The sequence below is a fragment of the Indicator indicator genome, chromosome 16, assembly GCF_027791375.1.
Source record: "Indicator indicator isolate 239-I01 chromosome 16, UM_Iind_1.1, whole genome shotgun sequence".
NCBI lineage: Eukaryota > Metazoa > Chordata > Aves > Piciformes > Indicatoridae > Indicator > Indicator indicator.
This window is the reverse complement of record NC_072025.1, coordinates 10,353,856-10,378,766: the sequence shown is the minus strand read 5'-3', so window position 1 is coordinate 10,378,766 and position 24,911 is coordinate 10,353,856. Positions and strand designations below refer to the sequence as shown.

The following is a 24,911-nucleotide window of genomic DNA, read 5'->3' as shown; positions in this document are numbered from 1 at the left end:
TCAGCACTATATGCTGTCAAAATGTAAACCAATATAAGTTTTGGATGATTAAAGTACTGTATTCTTCTTGTAGTTTTGGGGGCTTGTTTGTTTAAATAGTACATGGTTTTGCTTAAAGTTGACCTGTATGTTTATCTCGAATCATTACTTTTTCTTCTCCAGTAGGAAGTGAGAGACCAAATGGAACTTCTGAAAGTAAAGGACTGCTGATGTGGAACTTGAATTTTCACACAGCAGAAAACAAAAAGATGTGTAAGAGCCCATAAAAGGAGTGACAGCATATTGGTGCCTCAACTGAGTGTGGAGTGCCTCACCTATAGAAACACAGGGAGGCTGAGCTCATCTCTCCTCCAGTGTCAATATCAAAGAACCAAGGGTCAACTCTAAAAATAGTGTGGTCTGTAAGTGTAGAGCTGATGGAGAACTTGTTTAAACTGGATGGCAGTAAAGCAGGGTGACCTGTAGCAAACAAGTGCTAGCGATAGGAATTTAACCAGGTTGTATCTATGAAGCAATACTACATATGGCTATCCATCTGGTGGGGTATGTGCATACAAAGAGCATTACCATAACTTACTTTCTGTTTTGCATGCTGCTTTCATAGTCCCCAAAAGAGAGTCCTTTAGCCAGGCTACAACTGGCTAACCCGTCTTGTTTGCTCAAACAGTGGAAGTTTGTATACGGTACAAATTAATTATATATACATATAAAATTGCTTACATAATTGTAACTGTATATGAAATTCTATGTGATTGGCTACAGGACATTGAGGCTGCACCTTCAATAGTGGGTTCAGGTGGTGGAGCCATGTCCAAAGAAGAGCGTAAGAGAGGGGTCTAGAGTGCAAATCTTATGAAGAGTGACTAAGAACACTGAACCTGTTTAGCCTGGAGAAAATGAGTGTCAGGGGAGACCTTACTACTCTCCACAGCTTTTTGAAAGGAGGTTGTAGTGAGGTGAGGGGTTGATCTCCTCTCCCAGGTAACAGGACAAGCGAAAACAGTCTCGAGTTGCTCTAGGGCTCGTTTTGCTTGGGTATTTGGAAAAATGTCTGTGTTTGGAACAGGCTCCTCAGGAAGTGTTAGAGCCACTGTCTCTGGAGGTATTTAAAAGCTGTGTAGATGTGGTGCCGAGGAACATGGTTCAGTGGTGGTCTGGTAGTGCTGGGTTAACGGTTGAATTTGATCTTTAAAGGTCTCTTCCACCCACAAACTCTTCTATGATTTTACATCACATAAATCATTATACACATGCTCCATCCATTGCCTAATTCATTATCCTAAGGTGGTCCTACATTCACATGTAAATTCTTCTATAGAGGAGGGGGTTAGCATTAAATTCCCACCAGTTCTGTAGGTGATACCTTGTTGCTTTGACCTTTACGGCAGTCTGGCCCTGGCTTCTGTAAAGAAGCCGCAATGGGGCATTATCTACAAAGGCTGACAGAGTTTGGCTGTCTTTAGATACTTCTAAGCGCTCTGTCTCGCTCCTGGTTCTTCTAACTCCTGCGGGATGCGGCCCCTTTAAAGGGCTGCGCTGCTGCGTTCCGCTCGCCCTTGGGCGCGCGGCGCTCCGTAGTTGCGTCACTGAGCGGCGCCGGCGGCGGGCGCGGGGCCGTGCTGGCGCCATGGCCGACATGGAGGAGCTCTTCGGCAGCGACGCCGACTCGGAGGCTGAGCCGAAAGGTGCGAGGCCGTCGCGCTCCCCATTCCTTCCCCACTCCGGACGGGCTAGGCGCGGGCCGCGCCGCCCTCGCTGGGCCTCGTTCTCTCCTGCAGTACTCGGGGAAGGAGGGAAGGAGGAAGGGAGCAGGCCTGTCTGCAGGGGATGGCGTTGCCCCTTCGCGGAGGGCTTAGCGCACCTCCTCCTGGCGGTATGGTCAAGCATTGGGCCTTGCCCCGGGCCTCCTCTGCACACCTGCTTTGCTGGCTGAAAAACAGGGAAAACCTCGTTACGTCCTCAGCTTAAAATTGCCGCACGGCAGAAAGGGCGATCTAGTTCCTTCCGCGGTCGCGCGTTCCAGCTACCCTGCGCTAAATTAAAGACCTGGTCTCACAGCCGAGACTCCATGAAAAAGCAGGGTTTTGTGGCTGTTTTCTGTCACCGTAGCAGAGAAATCATGATGGGAAACAAAAAGCAAAGCACGAATTTGATAATGTTTGATAAGAGAGGGAGGTGGAGGTCTGTCTCATTTCCCAAGTAACAAATAAAAAGGCAAGAGGAAAAGGCCTCAAGTTGCTCTAGATTTAGGTTGGACGTGTGGAAAAATTTATTCCCTGAAAGGTCTGTAAAGCCCTGGCTTAAGCTGCCCAGGGCAGTGGTGGAGTCACTATCCCTGGAGGGATTTAAAATCTGCATAGATGTGGTGCTGACGAACATGATTTAGTGGTGACCTGGAAGTGCTGGATTAACAGTTGAACATTATGATCTTTAAAGGTCTGTTCCACACAAAACGGTTCTGTGGTTCCATGATTAGAGATAATAAAAATAAGGCTTGTTTCCTATTTGCCCCTCGTTACCCAGAAAAGATTTGTCATCAGCATCTAAAGAAAAAAAAAATGGTGGAATGTCTCCCAATTTTAAAGTGCACATTGCAATTTCTATAAATTAATTTTCAAGGCAGATCTTCCTTTTTACCCCTAGCTTTAAATGGCATTCACCAACCTCAGCATTCAGGAGTAGCTCCATTGTAACAAACTGTCAAGACAGCTAATTTTTGTTAAAGACATGTTGACAGTTTTAGATTTGTAGGATCTCATAAACCATATATGTGTATCTACTTATTTTAAGCACTTATTATTTCAGATTTTATTTTCTTTTGTGTTCCTGCTTAACCCTTTTGCAACTTTAGTTAATAGCTTGTGGTTTGAAACTTCATTTGGCACCCATTGCTTTTCACCAGGTCTTTCATTGGTTGGGCATTTATTTTATTGTTCTGCGGAACTTCATTCTTACAGTTCTGTAGGTTCTCTCTGGATTTTGGGAGGATTTTTTATTTCCAAAGCAATATCCATTCTTTTATACAAATCCTTTTAGGGACATTTTAGCTTGAAAGGGTGATATCTGTTTTGCAGATTCTGATTCTGGATCTGAGTCTGATTCTGATCAGGAGAATGCTGGCTCTGGTAGTAATGCTTCTGGAAGTGACAGTGACCAAGATGATGACAGAGAGGCCATAAAACCTAGTAATAAGGAGTTATTTGGAGACGATAGTGAGGATGAAGGAGCATCCCATCATACAGGGAGTGACAACCACTCTGAAAGATCCTACAATCGCTCTGAAGCTTCAGGACGTTCTGAACATGAAGATAATGATCAGTCAGATGTGGACCAGCACAGTGTTTCAGAAGCGGCTCATGATGATGATGAAGATGATCGTGGGCATGGGTCAGATGAAGGCAGTCATCATTCAGAGGGAGATGGCTCTGAAAAAGCACACTCAGAGGATGAGAAATGGGGCAAGGAAGACAAAAGTGATCAGTCAGATGATGAAGAGAGACAGCAGAACTCTGATGATGAGGAGAGACAGCAGAACTCTGACGACGAGGAGAAAGTGCAGAACTCTGATGAAGATGAAAGGCCACAGGTATCTGATGATGAGGAAAGACTCCAGAACTCAGACGAGGAGAAAATGCAGAACTCTGATGATGAGGAGAGGCCTCAGGCCTCAGATGAGGAAAAGATGCAGAACTCAGATGATGATGAAAGGGCCCAGCATTCTGACGAGGAGAAGATGCAGAACTCTGATGATGACGAAAGGGCCCAGCACTCTGATGAGGAGGACCAAGAGCATAAATCTGGTAGGACTGAATACAACAGCAATGATTTGCTTCTAGATTGATCTCTCTCTATTCTTTGATTTATATTGGCCTGAAAAGGTTCTCAATGTCAAGGCATTAATAACATAGCTATAGTCATCTTTGTAATGTTTTTTTATGCAGCACTTTTAAATTCCTTCTCATCTAAATCAAAGACATTTTAAAATACATGGAACAAAATGTTTAATTTGCTGAGAATAATTGTGCTCCTTAGTAGAGTCTGCAAGGGGCAGTGATAGCGAAGATGAGGTTCTGCGAATGAAGCGGAAGAAACCAATTGCATCAGATTCAGAAGCGGACAGTGATACAGAGGGACAGAAAGGTAAATGGTGGTGTTTCTTTGTGGGTTTTTGGTCCATTTCATTCTCATCCTAAGCATACCTTTCATTTGCCACAGAACTTGATAAAACAGCACTTACTGTACAGTGTAGCTGTGGTGCTGTGGAAGTTGCAACAATACAGTAAGAATTCTGTGTGGGGAAACACATGCCGTATTCCTCCTGGTTGTCTCTAGTTAGCTCTGTCAGGTTTTCCATTTCCTCCATGAGAGACAGAGCTTTTTTGTTTGCAAGCATTGGTTCACACATTTTCTCACTGAGAGATGTTAAGAAGTGATGCCTCTAAGCAGAGCAGCCCAGAGAACCTATACTGGGGTTTGTGATGTTTAGCTGGCTGAGAAGGAGGGGTTGATTCTCCTGAGAAGTGAATCCTCCAAAATGTGTAACAGAGTTGCTGTTTATATGTTTTTAAGTTGTTTATTTAAGTAAAGGATGATCTTATGCTCTTAATTCACCTATTGCTATTTTGCAAATAGATTCTCTTATGAGATGATAGAGCCTTTTCACAAAAACATAACTTAAATCCTTAGCTTAAAAGTGTTTTTCAGGATAAGAGAATTATGTGTGTTTCATAAACATTCACAATTTATAACCTTTATAGATGATTTTAAATGGTAATAAAAGTAAAGAATGTGTTAATCTCTTTTTATGTGATTTCACTTGCATATAGGGGTTTGTGTATGCATATATTTATATTCTAAAATAGTACTTTTTCTGTTCAAGAGCATGCAGATGTCATGGATCTGTTTGGAGGTGCAGATGATATTTCCTCAGGGAGTGACGGAGAAGACAAGCCACCAACTCCAGGACAGCCCATTGTGAGTAGACTTGACTTTTGAAATAATTAACATGACATCCCACTCTGAAATGTAGAACACTGAGTTTTTCACTTTAGTGAAAAAAAGATAATGGCATTAATTAGGCACTACAGATAATTTTGCTGTAGCTAAAAGAAGTTTTATGCATAGCAATATCAGATGGATTAATTTATCTGCCCTCTCCCAACCCCCTTCTACTTTTTGTACTTGAAAGAAATATGAGTAATTTTGATTGTCATCAAGTACAATAACAAGTCAAAGCTTTCTTTGGTGCATTAAATATGGTTGACAAGTATTTTCATTTTGGGCCTTGATGGTAATAAGTATTTATTTTTTTTTTAAATCTGGGAAAAGTTGTTCCTCATTTACTCTCCAGTGCTTAGCTGAAAACTGTATGTTAGCTCCTGTGCTGTTTCCTTTCTGTCTTTGGTCAGCACTGGTATTCAAAATCACTTTTAAGTGTCATAAGACAATGCTGAATTGAATTGCTTTCACTGCAAATGCACAGGTTCTTGTATCCAATGCTTCCTGATCTCTGTCTGTGCATATGGATAAAATTTCTTTAAGCAAAACGTGTGTATTAGAGCAGTAGTAGCCATGCAAACTTTTTTTCGCTTAAGCTTCTCTTCCCTCTTTTTCCATTAGGATGAGAACGGATTGAGCCAAGAACAGCAGGAAGAAGAGCCTATTCCAGAGACTAGAATAGAGGTAGAAATACCAAAAGTAAACACAGACTTGGGTAATGATTTGTATTTTGTGAAGCTACCCAACTTCCTTAGCGTGGAGCCCAGGTAATTGCATATTAAATACATGACTGATAAGGGTTTTTTTAGTGTTTACTGCTTCTGTTTTAGTAATACAGTTAAATATGTTGGCCATATTTTAAATAGTTGGCCTGAAGCTGCACGCTTTTGCTTGTGATCAGACCACGGTAATGCTGTGTACTATATATAGTAAATGCCTTATTGTTACAGATCATGTGAGCTTAGGTTTCAACTTGATTAAATACCTTTTTGTCTTTAAAAGCCAAACTTTAATTGAAAGCACATGCTATCAGTTGAATATTAAACAGGTTCAGGCTCTCAAGATATGAAAGCCAAATGCACAGGATCCTTATGCTCTTTAGAGTGATAAAAACATAATCATAAATTTTAGACTAAGCTCTGTTTTATTTGTGTGTGCTAAAGGTACAGTTTAACTATGAAGAGACTGGTTACTCTTTTTTCCTGTTTACCTAGCCCAAGCTACAGAAATTGCCCGGAATTCATAAGGAGAAACAAAATTAATTGTTAGAGTTGCTTGTGATGATAGATTTGTCCCCAAATCATATCTTCAGCACTAATATCGAATCACGGTTAGGTCCATCTCTTGGAGTGTTTTGTTAAGCCACTTCCCTTCCAGCAGCCTGGAAACCATTAGGAAGGAGTCTAGGAAATGGCTTTCCCCCACTTACACCTGCCCTAGGTTTCTTTGAAGAATAGAGGAAAACCCATCTCATTTTACTTTGCCTTTGGTTGGTTTTGAGATCCAAGTGAAAAAATTACAAAGATTGGGCTCTTAGAAAATTCCTAATTCACCGTATTTGAAGTATGATATTTTTTTCCTTTTATTTTTTCTGTGCAACAATGTATATATTTTGTTCCAGACTTAACCCTGACCTCCTCATCTTGATACTAAGGAAGCAGTATTTTCTGAGGCAGGCTTGCTTTCTTTAGGGCCGTTTAGAGGGTCCGAGTATTGAAGTGCCTGTAACTGATCCTAGTGCAAGACACTTGGGTAGGCCTCTTGTGGTGCAGTCAATGCAGTAAATTCCATGACTGCAGACATGGCAGTCTCACAGCTGCAGTACCTGCTGTTTTGTGCAGTGTGTGATTGAAACCTTTCAAGAACTTTTGTGCAGCACTACAATATTCTGTGTTAATTTTTAGAAGAGTAAAGACTCTGTTTTATTATTTATTGCAGACCTTTTGATCCTCAGTATTATGAAGATGAGTTTGAAGATGAGGAGATGCTTGATGAAGAAGGTAGAACTAGGTTAAAACTCAAGGTATGATGTTAATTTGCCTTTACTCTTTTACACTCATCTAGCCACACTTCTTCCAAGTTTGTTTCAGGTGTTTTAGAACCATGTTTGGAGTTATGGTTCAGATTGTAAAAGTGTGAGGAAAATGGATCCATTTTTGTAGTAAACTTTCTAAAAGCTTGGCAGCTGCATTTCACCTGTAAGAGTGATACCTTTCACCTTTGCATTATGCAGCAGATTATCTAGCCTTTCTAACTGTGATTCTTGACTACATAAGTATATTTGAGCACAATACTCCTTACTATGACATAGAACAAGAGTTGTGTTTTGTTTTTTTCCTGCAGGTAGAAAACACAATACGATGGCGAATGCGACGAGATGAGGAAGGGAATGAGATCAGAGAGAGTAATGCTCGGATAGTCAAATGGTCAGATGGAAGGTTAGTCTGGACTTCTGGCTGTTGAAGGAATACAGTTGTTCTTACAGGGAAATCTATGGCCTGCAGTGTTAGAAGTTCAGCAAACTTTGATGTCAGTTTCACCCAGCAGAAATTATTTCAGTCTCAGTGCTTTGAAAGTTTTACTCACTGCTTAGTTTGGATTGTAATATTATTATTATTTGCCATATGTGGAAAGGAAACAGAAAGGTTTTCTCCATTTATGAATGAGGTAAGAAATAGACTGTAGTGACTTCATCAAATAACTGATACACAAATCTCTTTTAAGCATGTCTCTCCACTTGGGCAATGAGGTCTTCGATGTGTACAAGGCGCCACTACAGGGGGATCATAACCATTTGTTTATCAGACAAGGGACAGGTCTACAAGGACAGGCTGTTTTCAAGACAAAGTTAACCTTCAGGTAAACATGCTATTAAATATCAGATGCTGATGCTACTTTTGCAATTCAGTGTGGTAACAAGTCTATAAAGATTAGAGATAACAGTTCTTAAACCTCCAGAACTTAACTGTTTAGTAAGAATGTGCCATCTTCCACAGACAGTATTTCAGTAAGATTTTTCCCAAATTGGGTGTCCCACTTTGAAAGGTTAAGACACCACTCACTGCAATATGTATACTATATGTATTTTTTAATATAATTTTGTTTTGCATTTTTAAGTACATGTGCTGGAATCAGAAAGGATATTAATATTCCCTGAAATGAACCTTTCTTCTGATGCATAATTGCTATCAAGATGATAATTATGTCCTGGGATATTGATGTGAAATGTGAGGATGATTATTTAGTTTGGTAACGGACTGCAGGTGGTTAGCTGAGGGGTGAATTGATGCCTCTAGTAGATGTTAGAATGCATCTAAATAAACAAAAAAATAAGGACGATGCTCTTACTTTTGTGCAGATGAATCTTTGCAATCTTAAGTATTCTGGTCCTGCTATTGTCCTTTAAAAATGGATAAGATCCTTGAAGAAGTCTTTAACCCATAGCAATTTTTTAACAGGCCACACTCTACAGACAGTGCCACGCACAGGAAGATGACTCTGTCTCTGGCAGATAGATGTTCAAAGACCCAGAAAATTCGTATTTTGCCAATGGCAGGTCGTGATCCAGAGTCTCAGCGCACAGAAATGATTAAGGTACTGTGGTGGGGAACTCTCTTATGTGCCAATTTAATCTAAAAAATCACAACTGTAATTAGCTGAACAACATTTTATGACTTTATGAAAAACAGAATGTATTTCAGAGTTACAGATGAGGTTTTAGCCATGGGTGCAGGCTTTGCTTTACCTTACAGGTTACCAAAACCTGGCACTACTCTGAAATGATTTTTTGAAAATACAATAGAATACAAGGTGCTCTTGACTTGGTTTCTTTTTTTCCTCTCAGTCTTCAGATATTGTTTCTGTCTTTGGCAGAAAGAAGAGGAGAGATTAAGGGCTTCCATTCGTAGGGAATCTCAGCAGCGCCGAATGCGGGAGAAGCAGCATCAGCGTGGCCTGAGTGCAAATTATTTAGAACCTGATCGCTATGATGAAGAGGATGAAGGAGATGATTCAATCAGTCTAGCAGCTATCAAAAACAGATACAAAGGTGGCATCAGAGGTAATAATAAGCCTTAACAGCAGAAAGGTAGAGTCTGTGTGTTTCAGAAGTATTAATTTCACAGTAGAGTGCTGTTAAGATTGTATTTTTCCACTTCATTTGATACATGAAGACATGTGAGTTCAGTTTGTATAAGTTTATTTTCTTTACTCTGGAGTTAGATTCTGCCAGTTTTTTGGGGACTAAATGTGGGATGATCCTTCATAATATTCTCTCTTCCTCACCAATTTAAAATAAAGATAAGTATTTGTCTTTTCATTCTCTGTAGAGGAACGTGCTAGAATCTATTCTTCTGACAGCGATGAAGGCTCAGATGAAGATAAAACACAAAGGCTACTCAAGGCAAAGAAACTTACTAGTGATGAGGTAAGAAAAAGATTTTGTTCTTCATCTCGTCATTTTCAGTCAGGAACATTCCTTCACTAGATGTAGTTTTTAAAGCTGAAACTTTCATTTATGCTGTGATGAATGTATTCTTTGACTAGGCTTGCTTTCCATGGTGACTAATCACTAGTCTCTTACACACTGTGTTAGTTCATAGACCTGAGTGATTTGCAAAGGAGATCACTATTGCTGATTTACAGATAGAAAAAATGATACAATTATGTACAACGAGTAAGAAGACTATATCAGAATCCTACTGCAGTGTTGTTTCCTCTGCTGTTTATTATGGAAATAGCAGAAGCATTGTGATGTTGTATTTCTACTCTTTTTAAAGAGAACAGTTAAAAAAATGAGTTAAAAAGCACTGATGTCCACTACTAAAGAGGCATCTGTCATCCAAGTATCATTCTAAACATCAGGCCATGACCAAATTAACTGTTAGCTACAGCAGTAGCACTGCTTCCTCTTCTAAAATTGTTGCATTTTATTGGTTTGTAAATTATCACTGCTGGGCATAGGCAAATAAATCTTTGTGGATCTTTGTGAATCTTGAGGTCTAGTTCATGTCAAGTAATGGCACTTCTGATAAGCATTGCAGTTTTACACTTTTCAAAATTAGACAACTGTGCTGTTCATAATAGCTCCTGAAGTGGCTAGAACCTTACTGCATTTTAGAGGCTTCCATATAAAACATCCTGTTCTTAAAAGAGTAGTTTTGCAGCATAGTTTGCTCTGTGTCCTTCATATCAGACAGCTACTGAAATCCCATAGCTGTGTTTAAATGACCCATGTAGGACATATAACATGTACCTTTATAACGTAAGAAATCTTAATTTTTGAAGTTTGCTGTCATTTCCATTTGTGTTCTGTGCTTCTTGTAAACTCAGCGGGCATATCTTATTTCTAGCCTGTTTGATGTTTGCTGCATTCTGAATGTGTGTGCTTGCTACTGTGATGTCACTCCTCTGATGCCCTCCGCTGAGGATTTGCATCAATAGGCATTGTCTAGAAATAGATTCTGGCTTTTTATTATACATTGAGGAAAATTGAAGATTTCAGAAAATGTGACATACTTTTAGTGTGATGCATGTAGGCAAAACTAATTTTGTGCTAGGAGAAACTGAACTGTTGATTTTTTCAGGCACTGCTAGTTGCTAGTTCATGATACAGCAGTATCAGGACTTCGCAATTCCAGTCTCTCAGAGGAAAAGTTCTAGCCAACAGATTTCTCTGCTGCTTGAGGAATGATAGCCTCCATTTTAAAATTACATGATTTAAAGGTAATATTCTGGTCAGGGCCACAGAGGGGAGCTACAGTATTACAAACCTCCCCTGGTGATGTGTAACTGCTGACTTTCAGTCACCACGTGGGAAGTGTGATACTTGTAATGTGTATCTGCATTCATGTAACACTGACTTCCTTGTACACAGACTTGCCTTTATGTGCTGTCGGTCAACAACACAAATCTTTGTCCTGATAACACTTTGTTACTATGCTGAAAATGTCAATCTATTATTAATAGGCTTGATCACACATGACAAATAGTTTTACTGTTACTGTAGTTAATGGGAATATTCTGCTAAACAGGAAGATGAATCATTTAACAGTAGCCCAGCTAGATTACAAGAGAGTGCTTGTTCTGAGGAAGAAGCTGTCATTGAGATTCCCACCCCTACTAACTTCTATTTTTCATGCTTAAAATTCCTTCCTAAAGAAAATTCTCACTGTAATAACTTAATATGCAAATATAGGATAAAGCACTTTGAGTAAAAAATTATTCATTAGAGTTCTGAAACTCTACAGTAAAGTTCTAAAACTGAGTATTTGATGCTTCTTAAAATGCAAGTAATATATCTTGATTAAAAGATCCAAAATCCCAAAAACCCAAAACCCAACAGATGGAAAAAGGGATGAGGTTGCTTAGACCTGAGGGTATTTTTAAAGATCTGTTATTTTTAAGGAATAGAGTTACCACTTACTCTTTATGTCAGAATTGATGAGTTTGTAGTTTAAGTATTTTCATAGCATTCTGATTTAAAATGTTGTTTGGAAGGGTTATTCAAACTAAACTGGCAGAAATACGCAGGAAATAAAATCCAGTCTGCTAACTATATCTAGATGCTAAAAAAGTGGCCATTGGCAAGGGTTAGGCTGGGCTGGCCACTAAATGACTGACAGATGCTGTTTGTTAACTCGTCTCTTTCTTCCCAAAGCGGAAAAGAGAAGGAATAAGGGAGAGAGACTTAGGAACTGGAAAAGAAAATTAAAACTGCTTTGATTAAAATAATAACAATAGAATGAAATATATACAGATATATACAAACCCAGTATCAAACCCAAGGAAAAGCATCCAGCCTATACATCATGTTATTGCTTACAAACAGGTAATTAACCCAATGATTTGAGTTCCTTTGACCAGGTCTTTGAAGCCTCCTAAACTATGTATTTCTTAGACTGTAAACTGTGGTGTTGATTCTCAGTACTAGTGGCTTCTCATCAGTCTTTTTCTATTCTGCCAGAGAGTAGTTTCATTTTGTTTTATTAAAATGAACAAACAAAATGCCTACCCGCTTCCTCAATTTCTTCTTCGCTTCAGTAGCTCTAATTCAGGGCATAGAAGCGTCAGTAGTCAGGGAAACTTAGCAAAGGCTGCCTGAGGGAGAAGCTTCTGCATGGTGAAGGACTCATTGCAAATTCTAGGAATTGCCCATGCTTGTAAGACTTGCTGAGAATGATATTGCACATGTTGTTAATCCACGTGCCATAAATTACTTCCATGCCATAGTTCTGTTTGAAGCAGATATGGTTGCATGTCCATTGAGGCAACGGAGCTGCAGCAGCATTACGGACCCTCTCAGGTTGGGGTTCCTGCCTGTTAGCAATGCTGACTGAACTTAAAGTATTGTTACATAAGCTTCACAGTAGCACCAAAAAAAAGAAAAAAAAAGAAAATATCAGAACTGAGAATTTTACTTTTATTGCATAAAAGACTTCAGGTCTTTTCTTTGTTCTTCTGAGTTTTTTATTCTAGCTCAAAGTGTGTTGGTTTATTTTTGTCCTTTTTTACTTTTAGGAGGGTGAACCTTCTGGAAAGAGAAAAGCAGAGGATGATGACAAAGCAAGTAAGAAGCATAAGAAATACGTGATTAGTGATGAAGAGGAAGAAGATGATGATTAATATTAAGGAAGTGCAAAAGTGTTTTTTTTTATATATATATATATATATATATTGTACAGTTCTCTTACAGCGAAGATGTAAGTAACCATAATGGGGTTATTTTGATAAAGGAAAATTCACCTGAAGTCTTCATTTCTGGTGTGAATAAAGTTTTTTTGACTTCCTTTTACTTTTTAAGATTTTTCTCTTATTACAGTGACTGCTGCCCCAGAGGTCATCACAGTGCCATTTTCCTTCTTGCACAGCAGTTGCTCTTTTGAGAGTTGTAGTACCTGGTCATGCAAGTGAACTAATCAGTGATTTTTACTGAGTTCAGTAGGAGAAACCATTCTAACCTTTATAGAATGCTTAAATGATAAGTTTGCCTGACACTTTAGCTTACTGGTTCTGTGGAAGGGTTGGAAGAACATACGGGTGGTGCATATCTAGATATTCCTTATTTCCTGGTGACTGTGAACAGTACATTACTATGCTGATACAGCTTGAGGACTAAAAATATTTCTTACCTTGTTGGAGTAAACCATGAAGTTCTGTAGTTAGAATGGTTAACTGAACATAACATGACATTTGTTTTTCATGCATTGAAGTCCAGAATGAAAATCTGCATTTTGCCCAAGCGTTAATATTATTAACTGGCACATGCTAGTGGTGTAAATATTGGAATAAAATCACTTACTTGAACAAAACTAAGAAATTTCTGCCATTAGGGATGAAAAGCTTTAAAAGGTGACATGAATTGCAATGCACAAATACATACTGATGACAGTGTCTCATAACCTCATATGCCCTTATGGTGCTATTTCCTTTTGTTCTGGGTTGGTTTTATCAACAGCTGTATTTAGTTGAGAAATCACTTGAGGAGAATGTTTTGGACAGAATCATTGCTTACTTTTTCCCTATTTCTGAACACCTTATTTGATTGTGCAAAGTTGTAAAGTGGGAAATGGCTAGAAGAAATACCTGAATTTTTCCACACTTGATTTCCAGCCCATTCATAGTTTCTCTTGTTGGTGAGAGAGCATTCAGATGTTACCTGTATTGCTTTTTTTTAACTGAGTTCATACAGTCCTACAGAGTTTGGATGCAATTTGAGAATGGTAGCAAGAAGAAAACAGAACTAACTTAATACCTTTTTAAACAAAATCATTAGCTGATGCTGTGAAGAGTTTATTATGTGGATTTGTGTTACAGAGGATGAAATAAAGTAGCTGATAGTAACAGTCCTATAAGAAGGACTGTTACCCTTCTCTGTCCTGTCCAGGTGAACTCTGTTTTTTTTAAAACAGCAGAGTAGTGCAAGTGCCTCATAGTGAACATTTTGCTTGTGACATTCCCTGGTTCTTTGAGATACAGCTTTCAACCTTGACATCTTGTTTTGTCATCTTTAATTAGGCTAGTATCTTGTCAAAATACTCTACCTCCACTTCTGCCTGGAAGGTATGGGAAGTGCTCTAGCTGCAGTAAGACAGAGCTCCACATGTGTTAATGTATTCTGCTGAGCAGCTGACTGCAGTGTAGATAACTTTCAAGTATGAAAACAAAGTGAAAAATTTCAACTCAGCAGTCTGAGAAACTGTTCTTTTTTTTTTTTTCTATAATTTAATTTGTTACCTAAGAGTTCCTGTGCCTCTTTAATGTGCAGGTAAAACCTTTCTCCATCTGCTGGAGTTTTGACCCTGTAATCCTCTTAGTTCAGACCTCTGCTGTGAGACTGGTTGCTTACAAGAGGTTACCTGCTTTCCATTTGTAACCTTTTCAGAAAGAAGCCAGCTGTCTGGAAAGACTCATTCTGTATGGCAGTAACATTTGTACTTTCACATCAAAACCTCTCAGATACCTCTCAAACAACAGATTTGGTGTATGGCAACACCACCATTTCACTGGTGATGTGTTTGCTTTTGTATCAGTTTAATTACAGTTTTAGCTATTCTTATTTTTACTAGACTCCTAAGAGTGAAAATACTTTAATCACTTTCATACGTTTGTTGTTGACTAAGCCTTTATTAAGTGTTCCACTTTTGCTCCCAAAAATTAGGCTTTTTGTGGATTAAAAGATGAAAAGAAGTAGTTTTTTGCACTGTCTTATTTTTCAAATTGCTCTTTTATAGTCTTATTTAAGCATGGAATTTTAGAAAGTGTTTTCTCAGCTTAAATTGGTTTAACAATCATCTTGTAATTAAAGTCATTTGAATGAATTTAGCCTTTTGCACAGGATTTTTTTTTTTAGTTTTGAGTATAATGTATAGTTTTATTTAACTCAAAGATAGTTTTTGCTATCCCTTTTCCCAGCCTCTGACTAAGAGAGTTACTTGGAATTGGTTCATTATACCCAAATTAAAACTATTAAGCCAAAGGAAAGAGAATATAAATTGAATTGTTTGCTCTTGTACTGACTGGTCAGAATACTTCTTCCAGAGAGGGCATCATTCGAACAACTTCCAGCAAAGAAAACTTCCTTTGAGGAGGTGATACTAAGCTGTGTGAGCACTAAATTTTCTGGCTAGTGGCAGAAAACACTCCTGGCTATACAGTTTTGTTGTTTCAAGTATATCCTTCAACTGTATCCTGGTTTCCAGTTGTTGATCTGAGTCTTCTTTCTAGAACCTGATAGCATTTTCCACCAGCCACTTTTCTCCGTCCTAGCCATGCAGCTTGGCATGGATTTCATATTGCAGCATACCTGATAGATCAGGGAGTGCCCACTGAAAGGAGCAGCTGCTCGTGCAGTCCTTCACTCTTCTAGCAGGTTTGGCAGTAACTAACCCAGCTCAGTGAGTCAACTTGCTAAACCCTCAGGAAATCTTTTCTGCTGAGCCCATGTGTTTTCTGCCAGCCATGCCTGCAGAGCTGCCTTGTTGGCCATCAGAGCCCGCTCAGTAAGTTGGTGTGGTCACGACTTGGGGGATGTCAGGGGAGGGTGATGTCTCTGGAAGAGGTAAACATTTGCTTTCTTTTGGAAATTTACCCTGACCATACAGAGAGAAGTGAATAATTTTCTGCTGGTGTAGCTGCCAAACATTGAAAACTCAGTTGTGCCTTGAGGTGGTGCACGGGGAAGCAGAGATGGAGTGGGTCAGATCCTGTATACAGCAGCAAGTTTTACTTCAGCTCTGATACAAAGTTGCAGCATGAGGAATGTGTTAAACATGAGATGGTGACTTCCCTATGAAGTCATGGGTATTTCTTAGCAGGTGGGTACAGGGATTCTCAGAGTCAGCCCATTCTAGTCAAGTACCTCAGTTTAACAACATTGAGACTGCTGATCAAGCTCTCTGGGTGTTGCAGAATGTATGGAGGGATCATTGACAAGTCAATTAGTTTCTGATAAAAGTTCTAATTTTTGCTGTAAGATTTACAATGTCATACACTTGTGAGACTTAAATAGACTATTCTAACACTCAGGAACTTACCTATGGCTCAGTGTGGAAGTGCTTCTTGGAGAGCAAATTGACTAATACCTGCTGTTGCCTAGTGATGCCTTTTGACTTGAGCTGGGTTGGTTTTTTTTAATACTTGTCTGGACATGAAAAACTTGCAGAAAAGCTGCAAATGGATATTGATTACTAGCTCCTGTCTTGAAAGGATTTAAAACCCATGGGCATTCTGAGGTGTCATAAAAGTTAAGTAGCTGAGCAAAATTAAGTAAATCTATGCTGAAATGGGCTGATATTTGGAAGCAATCAGTTATTAAAGAGGAAACTTAACTTCAGAATGGTTTTTGGTTTGGTCTCCTGTGGGTTTTTTCCATTAAGGCTTAGTCTTGAAGAAATGAGAGGTGGTAGAGCCAGTTTACCAACCAACATAACTTCATGTCTCTGGGTTATGTTGAAATGTTTGGGGAAGCAGTAGCATTCATGCAGTTATTGCTAGTCACGAAATTATACCCGTGTTGTATTCTTTCTTTATTGTAAATTAACAATGAATAAAATGTTATTAAACATTGGAAGTATTAACTATCATATCCTCTCAAAAGCAAATGGAAAAAGTTCAAATGCCAAAGTCATAGCTGTGCAATAGACTCTGAGCAGCTTATGCATTTCCATATTCACAGCTGCTGTTAGGGGTTTCTCTTTTCTTGCAAGTAAGTTAATCTATGGTGGTTTAATGGAAACTGTTCATGTAGACTCTGAAAGGTGTCTTCTTTAAGTGAAAATAGAGCTTCCACATTTTTCTTACAGGGTACCTAATTTTATATTAACATTAACAGAACTTGAGCTGTTTCCACTTTTCCATACCCACCTTGCCACACTGTATGTCAGATCAGCAATTTGTCTTTTGGATTGAATTTTCTGTAGTGTTTTTCTCAGAGCAAGTTTTTCTGATGATTAGGAAAGGAAATGAGTCTATTTTTCCTTTTGGAAAAGAATGCAAAATACCTACTGTGATTTTGAGCAGCACTGGTGATCATTACAGCTTCATGCCTGATGATGAAACAAGAGGCTTAAGTAACAAAGACAGAAATGGTGGAGCGTTAGCTTACTGACTAAAAATATTTCTGTGTTATTCTTCCAAGGAGTTCTGTCAAATGACTTGGGATGTAGATTGTGTTCCTCTTTTCTTCCTGGAACTTACATCAGTGGTTTATGGCACAGTCTTAGTCTAATGTAAAAAGCTCATGGTTTCATAGTAGTGCAAATTTTGCTCCAAATATGTTCTTAAATCAGTCTTCTGAAAATGACAGGGATGCACTCTTTTGTTGGGACTGACTCCATTTAGATCAACATAATGGGAGAACGTAGGATCCAGGTCAAACTCTTGCACTATCTGCAGTAAAGATGTTTAATCACATAGCAACCTCCTGTATTTTAAAAAGGGTTAAACTTAAAGAAGATTAAACTTCCAAATCATAGCTTCTGGAAAGTGTGCAAGCTTTGTAACAGTCCAGCTATGTGTAAATGGTTTAATAGACCCAAGATACACATTGCAGTGATCTATATGTAACAATGCATGGAAATCAGTTTAGAGGAGAACAACCATGGAGTCAGCAACCTGACTTGTCAGGCCTGCTGCTTTCAAGGAGGGTTGACACTTGCAGAAGTGTTTGGACTTAGAGGTGAAGGATAGCCAACCTAAGCTAAGATATTCTAGAGATAAAATGGTCAGCTTCCAGAATAAACACCCAAGATAGTTAACCCAGTGAACTACAGGCACTCAGTTTGGATATGAGAGCTGTCTTAAGGAAAAATCTGTCTGTTCAGATAATGAGGGTGTATAAAGCCTGCTACAGTCCCTGGTGTGTATTTATGGTAGATGTGTAAGAAAAAAAAAAAACTTGTGTTGTACAATGAAAACATTAACTCAGCCCTGACCTGTCACTGTGTGACTAGGCATTGCTGTAAAACACAAACAATTTCTTTGGGTTTTAGGTAAGAAGAGGATCAGGTTGCCTAAGAAAATAAGTTTTTCTTAAGTAGGATGGGAAAATGAAGCGTACTTGGAAATAAAGACAGTTATGTAAAAAATACAGGAATTTGTTCTGTTCTTGAGTTATCCAGTCCAATTGGTCCTCATTTTCAGCAGCCAGTGAAGTGTCCAGTTACAGGATGTGCTTGGGCACTGTCAGTATTAATTTCAGGGCTGTACTGAAACTTTCCCAAGAATTTACAGAACGAGCCATGAAGGGGCAATAGAGCTGCCACATGGGCAGGTTTTGAATAGGGCCCCTCAGAGCCCACAGCACTGTTTACAGGTACTGACTTCTGGTGTCCAGGTTCTCTGAGCTTGTTTAACCTTCAGTTTAGGAAAGAGAAGTCCAGCCAAGCACAGCATCCTTAAGGCATTTCTATCCACTGACTCATAGTATTCCCATATGGGTTTGTATCTTCAGCTAAAGTCAAGCATTTTCTTCTCTTGCAGTCATGTTTAGTCATGGACAGTGGGATACACATAGACAACATACTGATTTTTATCTTGACAGCCAGTTGATTTGATCTGGCTGCCCTTACTCCATAGAAATGTTGGGTAGGATGTTGCTGTAATTAAAAAAGTTTGATAGGTATTGAAATGTCCATGTCTGAATTTAAATATACTTAATTGTAATGGGATGAAAAAAATGATGGGGCAGGGGAATGAACATACAAGGATTTGACCTGGACAGATTGGAGAGCTGAGTGCAGTGGAACCTCATGGAGTTCAGCAAGGGCAAGTGTAAAGTCCTATACCTGGGGAAGAACCCCATGTACCAGTACAGGTTAGTGGTTGGCCTGCTGGAAAACAGCTCCACAGAGTTTGCTGTGGAGAGGGAGTGCTGGGGGACAAGAAGTTCACCGTGAGCCAGCAGTGTGCTTGTGGCCAAGAAGGCAAATAGTATCCTGGGGTGCATCAAGAAGAATGTGACCAGCAGGTCAAAGGAGGTTCTACTCCCCCTCTACTCTGCCCTTGAGAGGCTACATCTGGAGTAGTGTCCAGTTCTGGTCTCCTCAGCTCAAGAGAGACAGGGAACTACTGGAGTGAGTCCAACAACAGGGGCTACAAAGATGCTGAGGGGACTGGAGCTGTTTCTCTTACAAAGAGAGGTTAAGAGACCTGGGGCTATTTAACCTGGAGAAGAGCAGGCTGAGAGGGGATTTTCTCAGTGCTTATCAATATCTAAAGGGCAGGTCCTGAGAGGATGGGGCCAGTCTCTTCAGTGATGCTCAGTGATAGACCAAGGGGCACTGAGCACAAACTAGAATCCAGGAAAGTCCACCCAAACATAAGGAGAAACTTCCTTGCTTTGAAGGTGACAAAGCACTGGTACAAGCTGCCCAGAGGGGTTGTGGAGTTTCCTCTGGAGACTTGCAAAATCTGCCTGGACATATTCCTGTGCAGCCTGATCTAGTTGAACCTAGGCTTGGATTAGTTTATCTCCAGAGGTCCCTTCCAACCCCCCTACCAGGCTGGCATTCTGTGTCATTCTGTGATAGCAAGCGTTGTCCTTTGTTGGCTGAATGACATCCACAGTTCAGTGCAGCTCTGACTGACCCTGTTCTTATCACAGACGTAACATCTGTGCATCTCTTCGGGTTATTTATGGCGCTTGTCTGGTTGATAATTAGGTTTGTGTCTGCTCTAGCCATTGAGATAAAGCTTTCCCAGGATCTCTGCTGGCAGGTGGCTGGCTTTCTGCTTTTGGAATATAGTGATAGAAAGCTCCTTCAGAAGGGTCCCTTCCTGCCCTTCAGGTGATGCCAGTGGTTTGATGCTGCAAAGTTCGATCAGTCCACAGAGCTGTGATTTTCCTGTGATCTAAGTGGACTGCATTTTCTTCTGGAAGCAATTCATTCACAATTGCCTTAGGTGGAGGCTTTTCTGTGAGCTAAATGATGCTGCTATTTTCATAGTAGTTGCAGAACACAAAGAATTAAGAGCAAAAGCTTGAAAGTTTCATATCTAAGCTATTGATAAAGATCTTGTCAACAATGAGCTCCGAGAACCTCTTCAGAGCTGTTTGTTTCTGTAATTTCAGGTGTGGTTAGGCATATAGCTGTGTGCTGGGTTCTAAGACACTTGCATCATTGCCTCCTTTCAGATTGACTATGAATTATTTGTAGATAGTATCAGCATGGACTTTGTCTGGTTAAACAACTGGTGTATTGATAGTATCTTTAAATACTTTTTTCTGAAGAAAACCTTGGTTAAAAAAGTTGATTAGCGAATATTGCTGTGTTTTTCTTTGCTATGAAGGAAATTCTGTGCTTTGTTGAGTTCCCTTTGTTGATAGTACATATGGCTGTGGGAGAACCTTCCTGTATCAGTAAGTGGAGTAAAAATTTGTATGAGGGGTAGATGAGGAGGGATTGGTGGTTTTGTAATATCATTCCCTGTTGTTTTTGTTTGTTTGTTAAATATATATTTGAATATATATTTTCCGTGTAATTCTACTGTCTCTGGACATGGTAAAAAATTTTCTTGATATTTACAGATGGAAAGGCTTTCTGAGTATGATTGCAAAACGACCACACAAACTGACAACATATCATTAATCTGTGGATATGTTATCCTTTTACAAATCCCTTTTGATCTCTCAGAAATAAATAGGATTATTCTGTCTCTCAGACTTTCTCAAATGCTTAATCTGGAGTAGCTGCTGGCATGTAGCAGGCAACACCATGTATGTGGTATTCTGGAGATTTAGTCCTTCCATAGCTTGACATTACTGAATCTGTGAATGCTGCACTGCCAATTTGAAGGCTTGAGTCACTTTGTAATTTGGCACTTTACTGGACTTCAAGACTGTCATTTTCCTTGGTTATTTGCTACCTCTGCTCTGGTATTTTTAAATTTTAGGGCAAACTTCCCTTCAGTTAGCCATCAAAGTTTTTGAGTAAGCAGGATTATCTGAGCTTTTTCACGTCACTTAAATGCCCTTAATACATGTGACAACGACATTTGCTAATGGCAGTTCTGGATTTACATCATGGGAATTACATAAATGGGTAGTGCATTGTGACTGCGCTGCGTTCATTAGAAATACTTACACCTCTTCGTAAGTCACAGAGCTGTTTAGAGCAGCGTTTTTAAATCTGATTTCTGTCTCTGAACTTATTTGCAAGGCATCCACCACCACGTAACTAAGAAAAGCCGGCCGGTCGTGAATAGGCTTATGTGGGATATGCAGAAGAGCTAATTACTGCGGTTAAGAATCGAGGCTGCAAGTTGGAAGAGATTGAGAACGCTGACCCAGGACCTTGGGGCAGTCCATAGTTTTGTATGCAGCACTGAATACGACATCAGCTTGCATCTGAAAAATCCACTTGGATGCATAGAAAGAACAATTCCCCAGTAAGCTAGAAGGAAGCATTTTTAAGGGAAGAAGTTATTCTGAGGCATGTCTCATACACTCCCTTTGAGCCTGTCATTATCCTCTTTTCTCTTGCCTTCCTTTCACAATGTCTTGTTAATTCTCTTTAGACTTTCCTAGGCCACACAGGTTTTTGTTGTTACACAACATCATCCAAGGTGGGCTCATGGATCAGATACCATTGCCAGGGAGCTAGAAATGAGAGCTCAAGCTTTTCAACATAGTTAAGAAAACAGGGTGTCACATCTGAGCTGGGGATCAATGGGAGTCGTTTAGACAGATGCACTGCATGCTGTGAGGCTGAACTCTATGAGTTAATATGCATTTTTTTTTTCAACAGACTGTGATTATAAAAGTTAGGCTATACAACTCTCAAAAGTTATTAGAGGTTTCCGTTAAACTGGCTTTTTTGAAGAGCTTTGATCTTAAGGGACCTGGCTTTTCGATGTTTTTTGAATCAGGTTGCATAGGTGTTTCAAAAACCTGAAAAGCTTTAAATGAGAGGAAGTCTGAAATAGATGGAATAGATGAAAAACTAATTCTGGTTTGAAAACAGAAATGGCAGAACTCATAGGTGTTTAATCTAGCAGGGGCCTTGCAGGATGAAGCTGTGACTGAATCTGCAGTGCTTTTAGGCATTCTGCCTGTCTGCAGGAAGCTGTCTCTCCCGGAGCAGAGCTGTGCAGGATCATGCAGAGGAAATGCACAGAAGGTCTGGGGGAACGAAGGCATGGTCACAGTCATGTGTAGTGTATGTTTTAACACGACCTTGTGCACAGGAGTGTGCTGCAGCTGAGTTTGAGAGCTAGAACGTTATTTCTCGCTCTGTGGGAAATGTGGTAATTAGCAAAGAGTGGGCTCACATTTTAAAAAACCCAAGCATGCCCTGCCTTTCTATAAACACACTAATTACTCAGAAGCACACAAGTTGCATGCCAGAGGATGTGTTTTGCAGGATGTGATTCCAGATGGTTCTTTCTAAACCATATAAATATATGTATTTTAAAACTGGTAACAAAGAAGACTATAAACTGAAAACTTGCATGAAAGAAAACCACATTTGGGGCACATACCAGTGCAATTTAGTCTGAAAAAAATTATTTGGGTTCAACAACAAAAGTATGTGATGCTTTACAGAATCACAGAATATAGCTGGTTGGAAGAGACCTCCAAGATCATCCAGTCCAACCTTCAACCCAATACTGAAGGGTCAACACTAAACCATGTCCACAAACACCAGGTCCACATGCAGCTTGAACTCCTCCAGGGATTGGTGACTCCACCACTGCCCTGGGCAGACCATTCCAATGTTTGAGAACCCTCTCTGTGAAGAAGTATTTTGTAACATCCAGCCTAAACCTCCCCTGGCACCGCTTGAAACCATTTCCTCTACTCCTCTTGCTTGCCACCAAGGAGAAGAGCCTGACTCCCTCCTCGCTCTGACCTCCCTTCAGGTAGTTGTAGAGAGCAGTAAGGTCTCCCCTCAGCCTCCCTTTCTCCAGACTAAACAACCCCAGCTTCCTCAGATGCTACTTATAGGTCATGTGCTCCAGGCCCTTCATAGACCTCGTTGCCCACCTCTGGACATGGCTCAAGCAGCTCAATCCCCTTCTTATAGTGAGTGGCTCAGAACTGAACATGATACTCGAGGTGTGGCCTCACCAGTGCTGAATACAGAGGGTTAACCACCTCCCTCTTCCTGATAGCCACAGTGTTTCTAATACAAGCCAGGATGCCACTGGCTTTCTTGGCTGCCTAGGCACACTGCTGACTCATGTTCAGTTGGCTGTATATATTCATGGACATATATACACATGGATAACTCTCTTCTGTTGCACCCTGCCAACGTGACCGAGCTGTTCGTTTCCACGTGTGCAGCGTGCTGGGGTGCGGAGCTGTGCAGCAGGGCTCCTGGTGCCCTGCTGTCCCATGCAGACCTGCCACATGCCTGTGCACACCACATAGTCATTGTGTCTTGATGGCTGAGCTTTCACTGTGCGTTTCTGCTCTTGAAAGGCAGGGCTGCACTTTTCTATGTATGGTATGTTTGGCTGTTGCAGAAGTTGCGCTAAATGATCCTCAGACAAGGTGTAATTTTATTCTGCTCCAAGATAGGATCCTGTGAGCATGTGGCTGTTCTTAGCATTGGTGTTTAGCCTGTGTGTGAAGCCTCTGAGGCTCAGGTTGTGAGTTTAGGGCCATGGCGTGATGTGGCAGCGGAGGACCAGCTGGAGGCTTGGTGTGAGGTGGATGAGAGTATCGCTTATGCATCTTATGAAGAGTTTAATGTTTAGAATGCAGGAGAATGTTTGCTGAGATGTTTAGAGCAGCAAACACTTGAAGCCAAGATTCTGCAGTACAGAATACTGAGTGTGTTGGTTCTTGGGTTGCTTGGCATGAATCACCAGTGGATTTAGGTTCATAGAAAAATAGGTCTGGATATGGACCTCCATGCTCTGAAGCAGCATGAACTTGAGGTAAGCCTTTTCTGACAGATTTTAACCTGCAGATTCCCAGTGAAGATTGTGCTGCTTAGCTGTCTCCAGTTTTCCAAAGCTTTTTTGAGTCTCAGCTCAGCTTTTGCTATAGCTTCAGTCAGTCCTTTTTCTACTCTTAGTAGATAAAGACAAGCTGCAATTTTCGTAAACTGGTTTTTGTGCTTTTTTTCTAAATGTGGTGGTGTCTTATTCAGTTGTGGACCACCAAGCTCTTATGAGATCCCATTTGCTTGGTCTTCCAGATTATTCCTGTTTCTGGAAAGAAAACAGGGTCTTAAGGCTTTACAGCTTAAAGTTCTATTGTCTGTCTGTATGTGTAAAGGATATTTTGTGAAGATGAAACAAGGCTGCATGTTGCATGAGGTCATTTGGAGGTGACAGGTGAAATATCTTTGTGCTTTGGTGTGACTCTTCATAATACATTGGCAGAGCTTTGATGTGAAAAGCTTAGATTGCTGCTTTGGGCCAGCTGTAACTAGTCCTTGTCACTGTTCATCAGTTTTAGGGTTTCAGAAAGGAACAGGGCAGATTAGGAGAGAGCAACACAAGAAATTCTTGGGTTTAGGCAGCTTTTTGGTTCTTGTGACTGGTTTCCATAGCAGGAAAATACACAGCTTTGGTTAAACCTGTTACGTGTGGCTTTGTTGTTGTGCTCTAAAATGGTTCTTGTTGAGCAGTGTAAAATCTTCTGTTGCCAGCTAACGAGTGGGTGTTGTGCCAGTGTGTTTGTGCAGATAGGAGCTGCTCCGGCAGCTGAAGGGCAGCTGGCAGCTTTCCTGCTTCATCATGCGCGCTGGCACACTCTCTGCTGCCCGGTGAGCTGATTCACCGCACCAAAATAATTTGCTGGACCAAGGTGTTCTTGTGAACCCTACTGACATCTCAGCAGGATTGAGGGTACAAAATGAGACTGCCTTCTGTGTGCAGCTGGTAGTTGGGACTTTGTGTATTGTCAGTACTGAATATGAGGGGGATTCATATTTTGAGTTGAGATTCCTCTTGTCCAAAGA

The 24,911-nt window shown here is 40.2% G+C and overlaps 1 protein-coding gene across 4 annotated transcripts; it reads left to right on the top strand.

Moving 5' to 3' along the window:
* Positions 1-1,627: 1,627 nt before the first annotated feature.
* On the top strand, positions 1,628-12,621 carry LEO1 (LEO1 homolog, Paf1/RNA polymerase II complex component). Of its 4 annotated transcripts, XM_054387883.1 has the most exons (13): positions 1,628-1,685; positions 3,075-3,800; positions 4,036-4,140; positions 4,880-4,974; positions 5,620-5,765; positions 6,937-7,021; positions 7,342-7,436; positions 7,723-7,857; positions 8,457-8,592; positions 8,872-9,058; positions 9,327-9,424; positions 10,613-10,627; positions 12,517-12,621. In XM_054387883.1, exons 1-13 carry the CDS (start codon positions 1,628-1,630, stop codon positions 12,619-12,621), a joined length of 1,986 nt encoding a protein of 661 aa, XP_054243858.1. The 4 variants fall into 4 exon arrangements, with proteins under 4 accessions (XP_054243858.1, XP_054243857.1, XP_054243860.1 ...); XM_054387882.1 differs by lacking the exon at positions 10,613-10,627; XM_054387885.1 differs by lacking the exon at positions 10,613-10,627 and having other exon boundaries at positions 9,327-9,423; positions 12,520-12,604.
* Positions 12,622-24,911: the final 12,290 nt, after the last annotated feature.

Excerpts from the sequence above, each read along its gene's own strand:
- LEO1 (XM_054387883.1), top strand. The coding sequence starts at position 1,628 with ATGGCCGACATGGAGGAGCTCTTCGGCAGCGACGCCGACTCGGAGGCT. Across the intron at positions 3,801-4,035 it reads GGACCAAGAGCATAAATCTG|AGTCTGCAAGGGGCAGTGAT; the intron begins GTAGGACTGAAT and ends GCTCCTTAGTAG. Across the intron at positions 4,141-4,879 it reads TGATACAGAGGGACAGAAAG|AGCATGCAGATGTCATGGAT; the intron begins GTAAATGGTGGT and ends TTTCTGTTCAAG.